General features: G+C 46.1%; 1 protein-coding gene across 2 annotated transcripts in view; it reads right to left on the bottom strand.

Moving 5' to 3' along the window:
- The window catches only part of PUF60 (poly(U) binding splicing factor 60), a 269,830-nt gene that overhangs the window by 215,676 nt on the left and 34,528 nt on the right, over nt 1-19,626 (bottom strand). For both annotated transcript variants that reach the window (XM_069220967.1, XM_069220966.1), the window contains exon 2: nt 5,840-5,935. In XM_069220967.1, the coding sequence (XP_069077068.1) occupies nt 5,840-5,935 (96 nt within the window). The remainder of the gene's footprint in view (nt 1-5,839; nt 5,936-19,626) is intronic.

A 19,626-nucleotide genomic window follows, 5' to 3' on the forward strand; every position in this document is an offset into this window, starting at 1 on the left:
AAGGCAGGGTGCACTATACCATAGGTGAGGGCACCAGTGCATGAGCACTGTGCAACTACAGTGTCTAAGCAAAACCTTAGACATTGTAAGTGCAGGGTAGCCATAAGAGTATCTGGTCTGGGAGTCTGTCAAACACGAACTCCACAGCACCATAATGGCTACACTGAAAAATGGGAAGTTTGGTATCAAACTTCTCAGCACAATAAATGCTCACTGATGCCAGTGTACATTTTATTGTAAAATACACCCCAGAGGGCACCTTAGAGGTGCCCCCTGAAACCTTAACCGACTATCTGTGTAGGCTGACTGGTTTTAGCAGCCTGCCACACTAGAGACATGTTGCTGGCCACATGGGGAGAATGCCTGTCACTCTGGATAGCAAAGCCTGCACTGGGTGGAGATGCTATCACCTCCCCCAGGCAGGAGCTGTAACACCTGGCGGTGAGCCTCCAAGGCTCACCCCCTTTGTTCCAGCACCACAGGGCACTCCAGCTAGTGGAGTTGCCCACCCCCTCCGGACACGGCCCCACTATTGGCGGCAAGGCCGGAGGAAATAATGAGAACAACAAGGAGGAGTCACTGGCCAGTCAGGACAGCCCCTAAGGAGTCCTGAGCTGAGGTGACTAACTTTTAGAAATCCTCCATCTTGCAGATGGAGGATTCCCCCAATAGGGATAGGAATGTGAGCCCCTCCCCTTGGGAGGAGGCACAAAGAGGGTGTACCCACCCCCTCAGGGCTAGTAGCCATTGGCTACTAAGCCCCCAGACCTAAACACGCCCTTAAATTTAGTATTTAAGGGCTCCCCAGAACCTAGGAACTCAGATTCCTCCAACCTAAAGAAGAAGAAGACGACTGCTGAGCTGAAAAACCCTGCAGAAAAGACAGACACCAACTGCTTTGGCCCCAGCCCTACCGGCCTGTCTCCCCCCTTCGGAAGAAAACTGCTCCAGCGACGCTTTCCCCAGGACCACCGACCTCTGAATCCTCAGAGGACTGCCCTGCTCTAAAAGGACCAAGAAACTCCCGAGAACAGCGGCCCTGTTCAACAAAGACTGCAACTTTGTTTCCAGAGGAGCAGCTTTAAAGACCCCTGAAACTCCTGCCAGAAGCGTGAGACTTGCAACACTGCACCCGGCAACCCCGACTCGACTGGTGAAGAACCAACGCTACAGGGAGGACCCCCAGGCGACTCCAAGACTGAGTAACCAAAGTTGTCCCCCCCGAGCCCCCACAGCGACGCCGGCAGAGGGAATCCTGAGGCTCCCCCTGACCGCGGCTGCCTGACTCTAAAATCCCGACGCCTGGAAAAGACCCTGCACCCGCAGCCCCCAGGACCTGAAGGATCGGAACTCCAGTGCAGGAGTGACCCCCCCAGGAGGCCCTCTCCCTTGCCCAGGTGGTGGCTACCCTGAGGCCCCCCCCCCCCCCCCCCTTGCCTGCACCGCTGAAGAGACCCCTTGGTCTCCCATTGAATCCTATTACAAACCAGACGCTTGTTTGCACACTGCACCCGGCCGCCCCGCGCTGCTGAGGGTGTACTTTCTGTGTGGACTTATGTCTCTCCCCCCCCACCCCCCCCGGTGCCCTACAAAACCCCCCTGGTCTGCCCTCCGAAGACGCGGGTACTTACCTGCTGGCAGACTGGAACCAGGGCATCCCCTTCTCCATTGAAGCCTATGCGTTTTGGGCACCACTTTGAACTCTGCACCTGACTGGCCCCGAGCTGCTGGTGTGGTGACTTTGGGGTTGCTCTGAACCCCCAACGGTGGGCTACCTTGGACCCCAATTTGAACCCTGTAGGTGGTTTACTTACCTGCAAGAACTAACAATAACATACCCCCCCTAGGAACTGTGAAAATTGCACTGTGTCCACTTTTAAAATAGCTATATGTGTTTTATGTAAAAAGTATATATGCTATTGTGATTATTCAAAGTTCCTAAAGTACTTACCTGCAATACCTTTCAAATGAGATATTACATGTATAATTTGAACCTGTGGTTCTTAAAATAAACTAAGAAAATATATTTTTCTATACAAAAACCTATTGGCCTGGATTTGTCACAGTGTGTGTTCCTCATTTATTGCCTGTGTGTATGTACAACAAATGCTTAACACTACTCCTTTGATAAGCCTACTGCTCGACCACACTACCACAAAATAGAGCATTAGTATTATCTCTTTTTGCCACTATCTTACCTCTAAGGGGAACCCTTGGACTCTGTGCATACTATTCCTTACTTTGAAATAGTGCATACAGAGCCAACTTCCTACAGTTGGCATACAAACTTTGATAGGGGGCTTAAAAATCCAGATTAGGCGCTTGCATCCAGTTTTCAGTTATAAACAGGACATACCTTACCCATGCTAAAATGAACTAGATCTTGCCAGGTGCTCAACTCTGCTGCCCCCACTGCCAGTCTAATGCGGACTCCACCACATCCTGCGGTCCTGTCCATCCAAGCACACTATTGGCGAGCGGTTCTGGTGCCTATAATTGAAGTTACCCATTGAGAAGGATTAAATTCTTCAGAGGCCAGCACCCTCTGCATCTACAAGCACTTTAAACTTAAAGTGGCAGCTAGGTCTCTGGAGCTCACGCCTCTACTGGCTAAAGAGAAGTGGCGTACGCTGCGGCGCCCCACTAGCTGCACCCAGACGGTGAGCTCTGGGCAGAAGCTGAGAGCAAGGCAATTAGAGAAGCAGCAAGAGGTCTCCTCAAATATCCTATATCAATAGACTGAGACGCCATGCTGATCCAACTTTCAAGCATCAAGAAAGAGGACTCCAACCCACCATGAGATCAGTCTGACATATTCCCTGGAATTAACTGATGCATCTGCTCACAACACTCACTTACCTGTTTCCAGCACGCTGGTACCTAATCCACGGCTCATAGGTGACATCCTCCACCCCTCTTTCCCCCCAAAACTTTCATCTCTCCCTATATCTCCCGCTTGTTACATCACACCCGTTTCCTCCCATTCATATCACCTCACTCATCAGCTCTCGGCTCCCATATGAACATCAGTCGCATTAAAAAAAAGAAATGCAGAATGGAAGCCTTGCACAGTTACCAAAGGAAGTGTGGCAATGTAAAATGTTGACTGCAAACTGTGAATGTGCCACTGAATTTAGCTTATTTTGCAAAACAAGTAGGATGAAGTACATAGGGCTTTCAAGGCACCGATCGCTGCTATCACCTGGACCAGAGACTTCATCTTCACGGCAACATTCTAAAAGCTGATCTGAAGACTTCCCTGAATAGGTAGAACCTCTACATAGAGAACAATGCATCTTTTCTCCATCAAAAATATCATCAGTTTCTTCTTTTCCAGTCCCAAGGATATAGTTCCTTATGCCTAAAAGAAAGGCAGGTAAGAATTCAGCCCTTGCTCTGCATCTTCTGCTACAGAGATGTGCCCAGCCCCTGGAAGTACAAACTGCAAGAAGTATGCTGCAAGAGGCTGCTGACGTTTAGTCAGGGGTAAGATGTATCAAATCCAACTATCCTCAAATGAAACGTTGACCAAACCTTTTCCACAATTTTAAATTTAATTCCTGTATACCACAGCACCATCATGACCAGTTTCGTGTGAAGTGGCCTCTCAGACATCATTTCTAGAGCAACACAAACAGAATGAGGGTGCTACGCAGGCAACTCATCTTCTCTGTAAGAGGTGTGCAGTCTTGGCCTTGCGTCAATTCCTTTGTTAAGAGGTTACAGTGGCAAGGTCACAAGTCCACAGTGTTTTTGATTCTTACCCAGTACAACAAGAGTACTTCCTTCTCCTTTGCCTAGGAAACAGGATTTAAAGCAAGATAGTTTGCCTTGGCTTGACAAAGAATTCTTATGGGAAGAGAAAAAATAAGGAGCAGCATAAGTGCAATCAGAGAGAAGGGGATACTGTAATCTTGGGTACTGCTAAATCCTATGAAGCACACTGCTATCATAGGCACTACACAATCAAGATAGAAAGGGACCATCAACATGCCTGCCCCATCTAATATGTAACTAAGCACCACCCCCTTGCACATCGCAACCCATCATGAGGAATAGGGGAGTCCAGTCATGATGTTCTACAATGGACATATCAATGAGTGGTCAAAAAGCATTTAGCTTCTACTATAATAAGGTGACATCAACGAAATGTAATGCCATGGCCTGGTCACGTGGGCGTTAACTTCAACACTGCCAGGTACTCTGTGCATGAGCAGCACAGACCTGTCTGGGAGGGCACGTTAGGAGGCTTGTTAGGTAGATCTTCCAAGCAAGAAAGCATACTAAATATGTCAGATGAAAAAATGAGGAACATGTCACATTGACTTTTGACCCTAGGAGCCTGTTCATGACTGGACAGCCTGCTGGCTGCTCCCAAAATAGCAGCCTACCAGTCCTTCAATCGGACAATACTGTGTAGCAGCAGGGAAATGACGAAAAGGGAAAATATTGCAGAAAGCAACAGCCTCAACCTCTACTAGTGAGCTACTTTTATCGAATACACCTAAAAAAAAAAAAAAAAAATAGGGTCTTCCATCAAAAAAGTCATTTTTTCCTTACCAAATTCTTACACATTCATTACTCCTTCAATCAAATATTCCTATGCACAAAACCTCTATGAATACAGTCAGTTTCCAATCACATAAAATGTAATTAGGATTTTTTTTTTTTTTATCCTGTGCCTCATTCTTCCACAAGTTACATTATACCACGAACAATGCACCTGTCAACACGGGGACTAGAATTTCACTCAGTCCACTCTAAAGACAATCTAGCCTACACACAGCCCCCCTTTAAGTGTATACAATTAACCATGTCAAAGCAAATACTCCATTGACCTGCTTCTCTCCACATACAATTTATCTAAGCCAGCAAAAGCAGATGTACTAATAACTAGATCTTCAACACCATCAATTGTTCAAGAATGGGGACTGTGTATTCCTTCCACCAAGTTCTTCGTCATACCAGTATTATAGCCAAAATCTAGACCTGTTCAGATACAGTCCATCATTTAGCAAGTGTCCTTTGGAATGTCAATTCATCAGCTTATGTGGTCCGTCAATCCCCCTAGGGCTACTTTCACACTTTCTCTCCATGTTGGAAAACACCACTATCAAAATGTATGCTTTCCTAAATGCTGCCACAAAGATCACATCAAGTACATAAGGTTGCCTAAAAATCTTTCCTCAATTTTTTGTAGTTTTAGTCCTGTCAATCTGATGGGTGTACATCGGCAGCTCTAACCAAAGCAAATAAAACTAAGATCTCGAGAATCACAAGCTGCAGAGGCTAAAATTAAAATTCAGTACCCTTTGCCAACCTTCACACAAATTAGTGATTTGTTTATGTATGCAAACAAACAGGAATGATGGCACCAAGTACTCTGGCACAAGCTAAATAGGTGCATGAACATCACATTAACAGGAAAGATAATAAAGGAAACATTGTTATCTTTATTGTGCAAATTATTCTGCAATCATTCTGAAATACAGAGTGTGAAATACCACAAGTGTTCAACTTTTACATGTTTCTTGGACATTAGGGTTCAGTTACGTCTCATGGGCTACACAGATTTATAAGATTAATGCCCAAGTCAGACTGGCCCTCAGTTATTTCAGCAGTCGGGTTGGTGAGCAGTGGTATTCAAAACGCTGCGCTTTGTCCATTTTCCGCCTGTATGCTTTTCATTCCCCTAAAATAGAGAAGAGTCAGAGCATAATGCACCCATTTCACTGGGGTGATGTCTCATACGGCAAGTGATGTCAGGAAAATCTATTAGGACACTCCAATACTGTCAGCACCTGTTAGGTTTAGGTAACAGGGTGTAAAGCTGGCTTACCTTCTGCAGGGCCTCTTGCTGTTCTGGAGTGAGAGGAGGAAGTCCCAGCTTTGTTGCTGTCGTTTGGCCATTTTCTAGCTTTATAGTTTCAGTACCCTAGAATACAAAACAATGCCATTTACTACAGAAAAATTAGTAGTACTACCACTGCTTAAACTTAATTCCCCTTTTACCGCTGAGTTTTTAATAACTGCTAGGCTCCCAAACTGCAGTAATCAGGAGCTGCTGAAAGAAGCACACAATACAGGTAAAGAAATATCACCCACCCACCGCACAGCTAATACATCAACCTACATCAATAAAACGGGACATAAAGGCATGAACGTGACCTCTAACCTTTGTTAGGTTATACACCTGAGCGGCAATGAATTAATGTACACAATATGGAGTTTATATACATTGTGTTAATATATGCTGTATTGTAACTGCAGGGGGAATGCAAGATCACAACTAACACAGCTCATTTTGTTTTGTTTTAAATTAAACATTCATGGTGGATATTGATCACTGCCGAAACCACATCAAACCACTCGAGTAGAAATAAGACGTTAGACTAAGTCTTAGTCTTTGACTATCGTGAATGGTTGTCCTGATTAAAGACAATCAATCTGGTAGTCATTTCAACATGAACAGGATAGTAGGGAGGAGTGGCTTGGTTAAAAAAACAAAACATGAACATACAAATGTGCCCAGGTAATGGTGAGATAGGCTCTAAAGGAGATAATGTATTCTGATGCACTCCAAAGTCTTTAAAACTTATTGTACAAACGTGGCCACATAAGATTAGATGCAAGCCCCCAGCCCAGAAATAACATGCAACACGTCCTGAGTCTTTAGTCAAACTCAAATGCCTCTGATTAAGCCAACTCCAGAGCGCCAGCGTGTCATAAAGTGGAGCGGTGTAATTCTAAACACAGAACAATGCACCCAACAACCAAACATGAAACTCATCTATGCTCACAATGTACCTCTGGCCTTGCATAATGCGCAGAAAATAAGCAATGGCAAATCCAATAGGTCTTGCCTTTTTGCAAGGAGCAAGTGGGGTGGCATGGACAGGGGGAAGCAATGTAGTGGGTGAAGGAGCAATAGAGGCATTCAAAACGACCCTATCAACTGGATCAGCCGAACAGTAAATGCATCTGCAAGGCCTTATAAAAAAGAAGACTAGCTCTAACTGTGAGGGGCAGGGGACCATGGGAGAGAAGCAGCTTCCAGGGGAAGGGGAGAAATGAAAGACCTAAATGGAAAGCAGGTGATAAAGAAAAGAAAATATCCTTAAAGTCTGTTCTTCAGTCATAACTAGGAAAAGATATACCCGCTGCTGTGCTTTTACAAACAAGCTGGCAGGGTTGGGGAGTAACATGAGACTGCGCACAAGATAATACATACATTCTCATAAGTGCAGGATGAAAAAGAAAAAAACATTTCTAAAATGCGAGAAGTAGGAGGATACAAGTCAGCCAGTTAAAAGGATGCTAAAGAGTCCATGCGCTTGAGATGGACCACAACAGGAAGACAAGCCAGAGAGAGAGAGAGCAAGCACATGCACTCTCATGGAGTGCTGAATGAAAAAGAAAAAAGTAGTTGTAAAGAAATGGCTCCCTGTTGCAGTTACCCCCCACTTTTTGCCTGATACTGATGCTGACTTGACTGAGAAGTGTGCTGGGACCCTGCTAACCAGGCCCCAGCACCAGTGTTCTTTCACCTAAAATGTACCATTGTTTCCACAATTGGCACAACCCCGGCACCTAGGTAAGTCCCTTGTAACTGGTACCTCTGGTACCAAGGGCCCTGATGCCAGGGAAGGTCTCTAAGGGCTGCAGCATGTCTTATGCCACCCTAGGGACCCCTCACTCAGCACAGACACACTGCTTGCCAGCTTGTGTGTGCTGATGGGAGAAAATGACTAAGTCGACATGGCACTCCCCTCAGGGTGCCATGCCAACCTCCCACTGCCTGTGGCATAGGTAAGTCACCCCTCTAGTAGGCCTTACAGCCCTAAGGCAGGGTGCACTATACCACAGGTGAGGGCATATGTGCATGAGCACTATGCCCCTACAGTGTCTAAGCAAAACCTTAGACATTGTAAGTACAGGGTAGCCATAAGAGTATATGGGCTGGGAGTCTGTCAAAAACGAACTCCACAGCTCCATAATGGCTACACTGAATACTGGGAAGTTTAGTATCAAACTTCTCAGAATAATAAACCCACACTGATGCCAGTGTTGGATTTATTAAAAAATGCACACAGAGGGCATCTTAGAGATACCCCCTGTATTTTACCCAATTGTTCAGTGCAGGACTGACTGGTCTGTGCCAGCCTGCTGCTGAGAGACGGGTGTCTGACCTCATGCGGTGAGAGCCCTTGTGCTCTCTGAGGACAGAAACAAAGCCTGCTCTGGGTGGAGGTGCTTCACATCCCCCCCCTGCAGGAACTGTAACACCTAGCAGTGAGCTTCAAAGGCTCAAGCTTCGTGTTACAATGCCCCAGGGCACTCCAGCTAGTGGAGATGCCCGCCTCCTGGACCCAGCCCCCACTTTTGGCGGCAAGTCCAGGAGAGATAATGAGAAAAACAAGGAGGAGTCACTGGCCAGTCAGGACAGCCCCTAAGGTGTCCTGAGCTGAGGTGACTCTGACTTTTAGAAATCCTCCATCTTGTAGAAGGAGGATTCCCCCAATAGGGATAGGAATGTGACCCCCTCCCCTTGGGAGGAGGCACAAAGAGGGTGTACCCACCCTCAGGGCTAGTAGCCATTGGCTACTAACCCCCCAGACCTAAACACGCCCTTAAATTTAGTATTTAAGGGCTCCCCTGAACCTAAGAATTTAGATTCCTGCAACAACAACAAGGACGACTGCCTAGCTGAAAACCCCTGCAGAGGAAGACCAGAAGACAACAACTGCCTTGGCTCCAGAAACTCACCGGCCTGTCTCCTGCCTTCCAAAGAACTCTGCTCCAGCGACGCCTTCCAAAGGGACCAGCGACCTCTGCATCCTCTGAGGACTGCCCTGCTTCGACGACAAGAAACTCCCGAGGACAGCGGACCTGCTCCAAAAACTTTATCCAAAGGAGCAGCTTTAAAGAACCCTGCAATCTCCCCGCAAGAAGCGTGAGACTTGCAACACTGCACCCGGCGACCCCGACTCGGCTGGTGGAGAACCAACACCTCAGGGAGGACCCCCGGACTACTCTACGACTGAGTACCAAAACCTGTCCCCCCTGAGCCCCCACAGCGCCGCCTGCAGAGGGAATCCCGAGGCTTCCCCTGACCGCGACTCTCTGAAACCTAAGTCCTGACGCCTGGAAAAGACCCTGCACCCGCAGCCCCCAGGACCTGAAGGACCGGACTTTCACTGGAGGAGTGACCCCCAGGAGTCCCTCTCCCTTGCCCAAGTGGAGGTTTCCCTGAGGAAGCCCCCCCCCTTGCCTGCAGCGCTGAAGAGATCCCTTGATCTCTCATTGACTTCCATTGCGAACCCGACGCTTGTTCTAACACTGCACCCAGCCGCCCCCGCGCCGCTGAGGGTGAAATTTCAGTGTGGGCTTGTGTCCCCCCCCGGTGCCCTACAAAACCCCCTTGGTCTGCCCTCCAAAGACGCGGGTACTTACCTGCTGGCAGACTGGAACCGGGGCACCCCCTTCTCTCCATTGAAGCCTATGCGTTTTGGGCACCACTTTGAACTCTGCACCTGACCGGCCCTGAGCTGCTGGTGTGGTAACTTTGGGGTTGCTCTGAACCCCCAACGGTGGGCTACCTTGGACCAAGAACTGAACCCTGTAAGTGTCTTACTTACCTGATAAAACTAACAAATACTTACCTCCCCCAGGAACTGTGAAAATTGCACTGTGTCCACTTTTAAAATAGCTATTTGTGAATAACTTGAAAAGTATACATGCAATTGAAATGATTCAAAGTTCCTAATGTACTTACCTGCAATACCTTTCAAACAAGATATTACATGTTAAATTTGAACCTGTGGTTCTTAAAATAAACTAAGAAAATATATTTTTCTATAACAAAACCTATTGGCTGGATTTGTCTCCGAGTGTGTGTACCTCATTTATTGTCTATGTGTATGTACAACAAATGCTTAACACTACTCCTTGGATAAGCCTACTGCTCGACCACACTACCACAAAATAGAGCATTAGTATTATCTCTTTTTACCACTATTTTACCTCTAAGGGGAACCCTTGGACTCTGTGCATGCTATTCCTTACTTTGAAATAGCACATACAGAGCCAACTTCCTACAGTAGTGAACTATATGCGGGCAATGCAAGGATACAAGACAGCCAATCAAAATGATCTTAAAGAGGATATGCTCAAGAGGAGGAGACAAGCTATTGAATAAGTAAATAATTGACGAAGCCAACCAATGGCAAACAGGCACACTATAATCCCACTGTAAAAACACAACCGTTCTTTCATAACCAGAAAGCTTGTGCTGTCTAGTAGGAGAGGCCTAATGAGGGAAAACACTCTCTCGCTCGTGTATTTTAAACATACTTTAATCAAGCAGCACACGAATTGCATAGGCCAATGCAACACAGACGCACAAAAGATAGTTGCTACTAGCAGACTGTGACAAGATACTGAAAAAAGACCAGGCACTTAAAACGCAGCAGTTAATGATAGAGCAACACCTAAAGTTTAAATAAATGAAAATGATTCACAGCAATTAAGTAAAAAACAAAAACAAAAAAAAACGCAAAATAAATATTTGTGCTAAAATAACAAGAAAACAGTGGGCTACGTACTACGTAACACAGCAAGAACTAAAAGTGCATTTAGGAATCCACCCACAACTTTAACAATCATGTTGTGTACCTTGAAGAAAATGCTCAAAATAGATTTCAAAAAGTTGTTTGAGGGAACAGCACAGAAGAGGCTGGTAATAATGGCACAATAAACTAGAAAGCAATATCCAAAATGTCTTCCAAAATATTCGTACAGATAATTTAACTCCACCATCTGATAACAGCCATATTGAAGCACCAACAATGTACTTGATTGAAATTTCACAGGGGCATCAAACGGACAGTAACAGTGTTGCTGCTGAAACCCTAAACTGCGCTTTAAGTAAAAAAAACAAAAAAACAAAAATATTTTTTAAAACCACACCCGGTGCCCACAGGCTACCCATATTGAAGATACATCTTTTTACCCTGCTGCCACTTAATAAAACAAAATATAAAGGGTATGTGGGCATAATAAGCTCAGATCCTTCTCCAATAGGTTAGAAGCGAAAATATATTTGTTTCGCAGCAGAAGTCACCTGAAACAGTGCTCTATAGATCCCATTCTGCCCCCATTTTTGATGCTGGTATGGATGTCCAAATAATGGACAGCAGCACATGCAGGTGTGCATGCTACATAAATAATTCTTATTTTGGAAGCAGCCAGCAGAATCAGCTGGCATGCATGAAAGAAATTTTAATGTTCCGATTTACACTTTCCTTTATCAGTTCCTGTTTTTCTATGTCCCACTGCAATGCTTTGCATTTTACCCATTCTTGCATGCATTGCAGTGGTTGTGAGCTTCCTTTACCATTTAATGTGAAATGGTGTCTATGGAGGTTCCTTTAAAATGACTTCATATTAACGTCTTTTCATAAAGGTGACTTGGCACTGCTTCAAGCTGTTCGCCTACAGCAGGGTCATCACTATTTAGAGATGACACTAATACAGAAGAGCTGGCAAAGTATAAATTGTAATGTCAAGTTTGTGATTTATGCTCTTCAAATCAAATGCCAATTGGAATACATTGGCAGCATGACCGCTATAAAAGATCTTTGAGCATATAAGGCCAATAAGAAATAAATACTGCAGTTATGTATACAGCAAACAAATTGCAGGTTCTATTCTATTGACCATGTGCTCAAAAAATGAGATGGTAAGGTGATCAGAGAAGTAAGCTGTGTATATAAGAATGAGAACAATGGGCTCCTATCCCAGGAACTGAATGTAGATGAAGAACTGCATGTAAATAGGATTAAATATATTTAAAGGAGCCGACACCAATGTACATGAAGTTTACTATGTTTTGCCCTTCAATACCAAAATAAGTTGAAGAAAATATTAAAATAAAACTGCACCAGAGTAGGCCACTGAAGGGCAAGATTTAATGCATTAAATTAAAAAGATCACAGCCAAAAAACTGACGCGAATTCTGCTAAATGTATACCTTGGTGTGAGTTGGCATTACGAGAACAAGTGAATGTGTAACTAAATGCACATCAAAAAACTAAAAGGACCAGCCTGACTCCCCTTCCTGCAAAATCGTCATGCAAGTATTTCTAACGCATGTTACAACTTTCCACACTCCGAAAATAACTAGCCTCAACTGGTTTGCCATGCCAACAGGTGTTCTGCTTAAAATCATTAACACTATCTTCAGCCATGCTATAAAATATCTTACAAATTACTACTCACACTATCTTTGCTGCTCACCCACTACATGTCTCACACGCTGTGCAATGTGTAAAGTAGTCCGAATTGTAGGAAGGCTGCACTCTAGAACAAGCATTTTTAATGCAACGGGTCACGCATTTGTTGGAGTTGGAGCTATTAGCGCTGTAAAGCACAAAACAAAAAATGCAGAGCAATCGCGCTATGTAAAACGCAGCGTGATCGCGCTGCGTGGAAAATAAACCGATAAAGTAGCACGGCTGAAAACATCGAGCCTCGTACGTTTTTGGTACTTTACCGGTGCTGTGTAGGTGGGCTAAACACCGAAAAAGGCATGACTTATTAATGCCTTTCACAAATGAAAGCAAGCGGATTTTAAAAGGCAAGCCTACGAACCAATGTAAGTGACTGAAGTGGCATGGACTTGGTTTCAAGCCCAAAGAGAGATTACAGAATGGACGGGGCACTTTGTGCTCGCCCGTAAAAAGGATGACTCTCTATATCCAGTTATGCCAGTAATGGTGGGAACAAGATGACGGACGGGTGTAGTGCTGTGAAATAAACCTCTTGAAACCTGTGTGTGTGGACCTGGATTCCTGGACAAATACTACAATTTGGCAGCGAGCAGAGCTCATCTCATCACTATCTGCATTTTCTGGACTGACCCATTCTAGGGGACAATTTATGAAGTTTTACAAGAAACTGTTACTTCTACATAATCTTACAGCTACTACTCTGCACAGCCTCTCAAAACTTGCACCTAAGGCATCCTTGATTTTGAGCCTACAATTCCGCCCTGAACTATTATTACCTCTACTTCCCAGTTCCCAGACATTACAACGTGAGTGACTCCACCCTACAGACAAACAAAAAAACTGATGTAGTCCAGTGAGCCTTACGCACCCTCCTGAATACCATATAAGGCACAGGCTTACCCAGAGTCCTCCCGATTGCTTTTTTCTGTCCCGTGGTATGAGGGCACATAGGAAATTCAGTCTGGAGAACCAGAGACTTCTCTGCTAGGCTCCAGAGTTCCACTTCCTCTCCTTTGTGGGACTCTTTTCCAGTGACCTACAGAGCAGCAGGCGGTGGTGCACTTCCTCCAGCAGGCCTCTAAGACGCTTATGACCGGTCTTCTCTTTGCTTCATGGGGCCATATGTACGAAAGCTTTTTCCCCATAGACACAGAATCGGTAAAATCCTTTGGTACATCTGGCCCATGGTGAGGTTCGAGGGCAGGTCCATCTTCCTTCCTTTTGTCCGGTTAGGCACTGACTAGCCTGGAGGTTGATCCACATTCGTGTGATGCGGATTCCAGGCTCCATCTCCTTCTTTTGCTCCAGAAATTGGTCTTCAGCAAGCAAAAGGATGCTTGGCCGTTTCAAAGCAGAAGAAGTTTCTCTTTACCCTACTGGACCTGGCTCTCCTTGGTGGCATGTGAGGGCTGACTGAGGAGGTGACTCGCAAAACCCCCTTAATTCTCCTGCCATATTTATTTCAGGAGATCAGAAGTCTGTTACAACCACTGCAAATGCTCAGAGTTCGGCCCTCTGAGCAGGCACATATTTTCACTTACGGGAGCGGGACCATAATACAATACTTAACAAGTATTTGCAATACAATAGGTCTCGCATTTGCTTGAGTTAGAGCCATTGGCGCTGTAAATGCTTAACTTGAATTTTCTTGCCACATAAATTGATCAACCCTGCTGCATAATTTGGTCCTCTCTGCCACATAATTCTAGTTGCCCACATATAACTAAAACACTTCCATTTACTGCAGAGTTTTGCCCCACCTAGAACATCAAGGGTTTTTGTAAAGCAAGCCCAAGAAAGAAAGAAAGTGATGGGCATGAGATGGGCATGGTTAAAGCCCTCAGAATGATTACGCGCTGCTATGCTCAACCTAAAAACGGCTAAGAGGTAACTGCAACCAATGCCCTTAGGTCTAAATTAAGCAACTACAGTATACTCAGATATTGGTGGAGTGTTGCTTTTCGCAGTGTTACTCCACTCTCTGAATGTTTGAATTAATTTATGCATTGACAATTGGTTGCAAGATTCTAATCTTCACATGCACATTCGTTATATTCAGAGAAAACATTTAGCAATAAGTAGGGTGCTCTTTTTGTTTTCAATCTGTTCTTTTTTTAGTGTCTAGTGTAACAGTTCAGTTATATAGTGTTGGCCACATATTTGCTCCAATATGTACTGAATGCTGTCCTTTAAAAGTTATTTACTTCCTGTAGGAAGTTGGCTCTGTATGTGCTATTTCAAAGTAAGGAATAGCATGCACAGAGTCCAAGGGTTCCCCTTAGAGGTAAAATAGTGGTAAAAATAGATAATACTAATGCTCTATTTTGTGGTAGTGTGGTCGAGCAGTAGGCTTATCCAAGGAGTAGTGTTAAGCATTTGTTGTACATACACATAGACAATAAATGAGGTACACACACTCAGAGACAAATCCAGCCAATAGGTTTTTATATAGAAAAATATCTTTTCTTAGTTTATTTTAAGAACCACAGGTTCAAATTCTACATGTAATAGCTCATTCGAAAGGTATTGCAGGTAAGTACTTTAGGAACTTCAAATCATCAAAATTGCATGTATACTTTTCAAGTTATTCACAAATAGCGGTTTTAAAAGTGGACACTTAGTGCAATTTTCACAGTTCCTAGGGGAGGTAAGTATTTGTTAGTTTTACCAGGTAAGTAAGACACTTACAGGGTTTAGTTCTTGGTCCAAGGTAGCCCACCGTTGGGGGTTCAGAGCAACCCCAAAGTCACCACACCAGCAGCTCAGGGCCGGTCAGGTGCAGAGTTCAAAGTGGTGCCCAAAACACATAGGCTAGAATGGAGATAAGGGGGTGCCCCGGTTCCGGTCTGCTTGCAGGTAAGTACCCGCGTCTTCGGAGGGCAGACCAGGGGGGTTTTGTAGGGCACCGGGGGGGACACAAGTCCACACAGAAATTTCACCCTCAGCGGCGCGGGGGCGGCCGGGTGCAGTGTAGAAACAAGCGTCGGGTTCGCAATGTTAGTCTATGAGAGATCTCGGGATCTCTTCAGCGCTGCAGGCAGGCAAGGGGGGGGTTCCTCGGGGAAACCTCCACTCGGGTAAGGGAGAGGGACTCCTGGGGGTCACTTCTCCAGTGAAAGTCCGGTCCTTCAGGTCCTGGGGGCTGCGGGTGCAGGGTCTCTCCCAGGCGTCGGGACTTTAGGTTCAAAGAGTCGCGGTCAGGGGAAGCCTCGGGATTCCCTCTGCAGGCGGCGCTGTGGGGGCTCAGGGGGGACAGGTTTTGGTACTCACAGTATCAGAGTAGTCCTGGGGTCCCTCCTGAGGTGTCGGGTCTCCACCAGCCGAGTCGGGGTCGCCGGGTGCAGTGTTGCAAGTCTCACGCTTCTTGCGGGGAGCTTGCAGGGTTCTTTAAAGCTGCTGGAAACAAAGTTGCAGCTTTTCTTGGAGCAGGTCCGCTGTCCTCGGGAGTTTCTTGTCTTTTCGAAGCAGGGGCAGTCCTCAGAGGATGTCGAGGTCGCTGGTCCCTTCGGAAGGCGTCGCTGGAGCAGGATCTTTGGAAGGCAGGAGACAGGCCGGTGAGTTTCTGGAGCCAAGGCAGTTGTCGTCTTCTGGTCTTCCGCTGCAGGGGTTTTCAGCTGGGCAGTCCTTCTTCTTGTTGCAGGAATCTAATTTTCTAGGGTTCAGGGTAGCCCTTAAATACTAAATTTAAGGGCGTGTTTAGGTCTGGGGGGTTAGTAGCCAATGGCTACTAGCCCTGAGGGTGGGTACACCCTCTTTGTGCCTCCTTCCAAGGGGAGGGGGTCACAATCCTAACCCTATTGGGGGAATCCTCCATCTGCAAGATGGAGGATTTCTAAAAGTTAGAGTCACCTCAGCTCAGGACACCTTAGGGGCTGTCCTGACTGGCCAGTGACTCCTCCTTGTTTTTCTCATTATTTTCTCCGGCCTTGCCGCCAAAAGTGGGGCCTGGCCGGAGGGGGCGGGCAACTCCACTAGCTGGAGTGTCCTGCTGGGTTGGCACAAAGGAGGTGAGCCTTTGAGGCTCACCGCCAGGTGTGACAATTCCTGCCTGGGAGAGGTGTTAGCATCTCCACCCAGTGCAGGCTTTGTTACTGGCCTCAGAGTGACAAAGGCACTCTCCCCATGGGGCCAGCAACATGTCTCGGTTTGTGGCAGGCTGCTAAAACTAGTCAGCCTACACAGATAGTCGGTTAAGTTTCAGGGGGCACCTCTAAGGTGCCCTCTGTGGTGTATTGTACAATAAAATGTACACTGGCATCAGTGTGCATTTATTGTGCTGAGAAGTTTGATACCAAACTTCCCAGTTTTCAGTGTAGCCATTATGGTGCTGTGGAGTTCGTGTTTGACAGACTCCCAGACCATATACTCTTATGGCTACCCTGCACTTACAATGTCTAAGGTTTTGTTTAGACACTGTAGGGGTACCATGCTCATGCACTGGTACCCTCACCTATGGTATAGTGCACCCTGCCTTAGGGCTGTAAGGCCTGCTAGAGGGGTGTCTTACCTATACTGCATAGGCAGTGAGAGGCTGGCATGGCACCCTGAGGGGAGTGCCATGTCGACTTACTCGTTTTGTCCTCACTAGCACACACAAGCTGGTAAGCAGTGTGTCTGTGCTGAGTGAGAGGTCTCCAGGGTGGCATAAGACATGCTGCAGCCCTTAGAGACCTTCCTTGGCATCAGGGCCCTTGGTACTAGAAGTACCAGTTACAAGGGACTTATCTGGATGCCAGGGTCTGCCAATTGTGGATACAAAAGTACAGGTTAGGGAAAGAACACTGGTGCTGGGGCCTGGTTAGCAGGCCTCAGCACACTTTCAATTGTAAACATAGCATCAGCAAAGGCAAAAAGTCAGGGGGCAACCATGCCAAGGAGGCATTTCCTTACACTTCCTGAACAGAGGAAATGTAAACAAAAAAACAAAACAAAAAAAAGCCACCTCATAGTAAGATTGCCGCCTTCTTGAGGACATGCTTTTGTTTATAAATGATGTATGAAACTCAACTTCTAGGTCTATGTGCCGGGGTCTCATACGTCAGAGGTTCGAAAATGCTCATAGCTAGGTTAGCAAGCATTTTGAAATTACTTATTTGTAGTTCAATGGATTGAGCAATAAAGTTTGTTTAATGGTATATTTGCACTGAAACACAGTAAAGGAACACAGTCACAAAAGGTTTGCTTCTATGTCATTGCTAATTTTTGAACTTTTGCCTGCTATATGAATATGTTACAAATTATGTTAATGTAACTGCTGGGATGGCTCAAAACTTAAAGTTCTTTGATTATAGGGAAAAATAACTTCAAAAAAATGAACCTGTCATGGTCTCGTCTGGTTTCCCATTACTGTTTGCAACTTTCCATCAGCACCTACATATTAGCGTAGTACGACTTCCGTAGTCAACAATGGACGCAAGTGTTAGTCATTCAAAGCACTCCAATGCCGCTGATCTAGTCCGTGCTGTATGAAACTTCACAGCACCAAGCCCACCATGGAACGCAAAGGGGACAAAAAAAAAAACCAATGTGACATACCTGGTAATCATGTAAAGCGTGCCAATCCAGTCCTTGCTGTATGAAACTTTAAAGCGCAATGGCCACCACAGAGTGCGATGGGGAGAGACTAAAGAAACAAGCATTTGAAATGCAATAGGTCTCACATTTTAAGTTATAGCTCTGGGCGTTGTAAATTCATAATTGGACTTTTCTTGTGTAGGAAGTTGGCTCTGTATGCAATATTTCAAAGTAAGGAATAGAATGCACAGAGTCCAAGGGTTTCCCTTAGAGGTAAGATAGTGGCAAAAAGAGATAATACCAATGCTCTATTTTGTGGTAGTGTGGTCGAGCAGTAGGCTTATCAAAGGAGTAGTGTTAAGCATTTGTTGTACATACACACAGGCAATAAATGAGGAACACACACTCAATGACAATTCCAGGCCAATAGGTTTTTGTAATAGAAAAATATCCTCTTAGTTTATTTTAAGAACCACAGGTTCAAATTCTACATGTAATACTTTGCATTAAAGGTATTGCAGGTAAGTACTTTAGGAACTTTGAATAATCACAATAGCATATATACTTTTCAAATAAAACACATATAGCTATTTTAAAACTAGACAGTGCAATTTTCACAGTTCCTAGGGGAGGTAAGTAATTGTTAGTTCTTGTAGGTAAGTAAACCACCTACGGGGTTCAAGTTTGGGTCCAAGGTAGCCCACCGTTGGGGGTTCAGAGCAACCCCAAAGTTACCACACCAGCAGCTCAGGGCCGGTCAGGTGCAGAGGTCAAAGTGGTGCCCAAAACACATAGGCTTCAATGGAGAAGGGGGTGCCCCGGTTCCAGTCTGCCAGCAGGTAAGTACCCGTGTCTTCGGAGGGCGGACCAGGGGGGTTTTGTAGGGCACCGGGAAGGGGAGACACAAGTTAGCACAGAAAGTACACCCTCAGCAACACGGGGGCGGCCAGGTGCAGTGTGCAAACACATCGGGTTTTCAATTGGAATCAATGGGAGACCAAGGGGTCTCTTCAGCGATGCAGGCAGGCAAGGGGGGGGCTCCTCGGGGTAGCCACCACCTGGGCGAGGGAGAGGGCCTCCTGGGGGTCACTCCTGCACTGGAGTTCCGATCTTTCAGGTCCTGGGGGCTGCGGGTGCAGTCTTTTCCAGGCGTCGGGATCTGGGAGGCAGGCAGTCGCGGTCAGGGGGTGCCTCGGGATTCCCTCTGCAGGCGTCGCTGTGGGGGGTCAGGAGGTGGGGGCAACTCTGGCTACTCACGGTCTCGTAGTCGCCGGGGAGTCCTCCCTGAAGTGTTTGTTCTCCACAAGTCGAGCCGGGGGTGTTGGGTGCAGAGTTGCAAGTCTCACGCTTCTGGCGGGAAACGCAGTTGCCTTGAAGTTGCTTCTTTGGAAACAAAGTTGCAGTCTTTGGTGAACAGGGCCGCTGTTCTTGGGAGTTTCTTGGTCCTTCTAGAGCAGGGCAGTCCTCGGAGGATTCAGAGGTCGCTGGTCCTGGGGAAAGCGTCGCTGGAGCAGTGTCTTTAGAAGGGAGGGAAGACAGGCCGGTAGAGCTGGGGCCAAAGCAGTTGGTGTCTCCGTCTTCTCTTGTTTTTAAGCTCAGCAGTCTTCTTAGGTTGCAGGAATCTGAGTTCCTAGGTTCAGGGGAGCCCCTAAATACAGAATTTAGGGGTGTGTTTAGGTCAGGGGGGGCAGTAGCCAATGGCTACTAGCCCTGAGGGTGGCTACACCCTCTTTGTGCCTCCTCCCAAGGGGAGGGGGTCACATTCCTACCCCTATTGGGGGGGATCCTCCATCTGCAAGATGAAGGATTCCTAAAAGTCAGA

Source organism: Pleurodeles waltl, chromosome 2_2 (genome assembly GCF_031143425.1).
Source record: "Pleurodeles waltl isolate 20211129_DDA chromosome 2_2, aPleWal1.hap1.20221129, whole genome shotgun sequence".
Lineage (NCBI taxonomy): Eukaryota > Metazoa > Chordata > Amphibia > Caudata > Salamandridae > Pleurodeles > Pleurodeles waltl.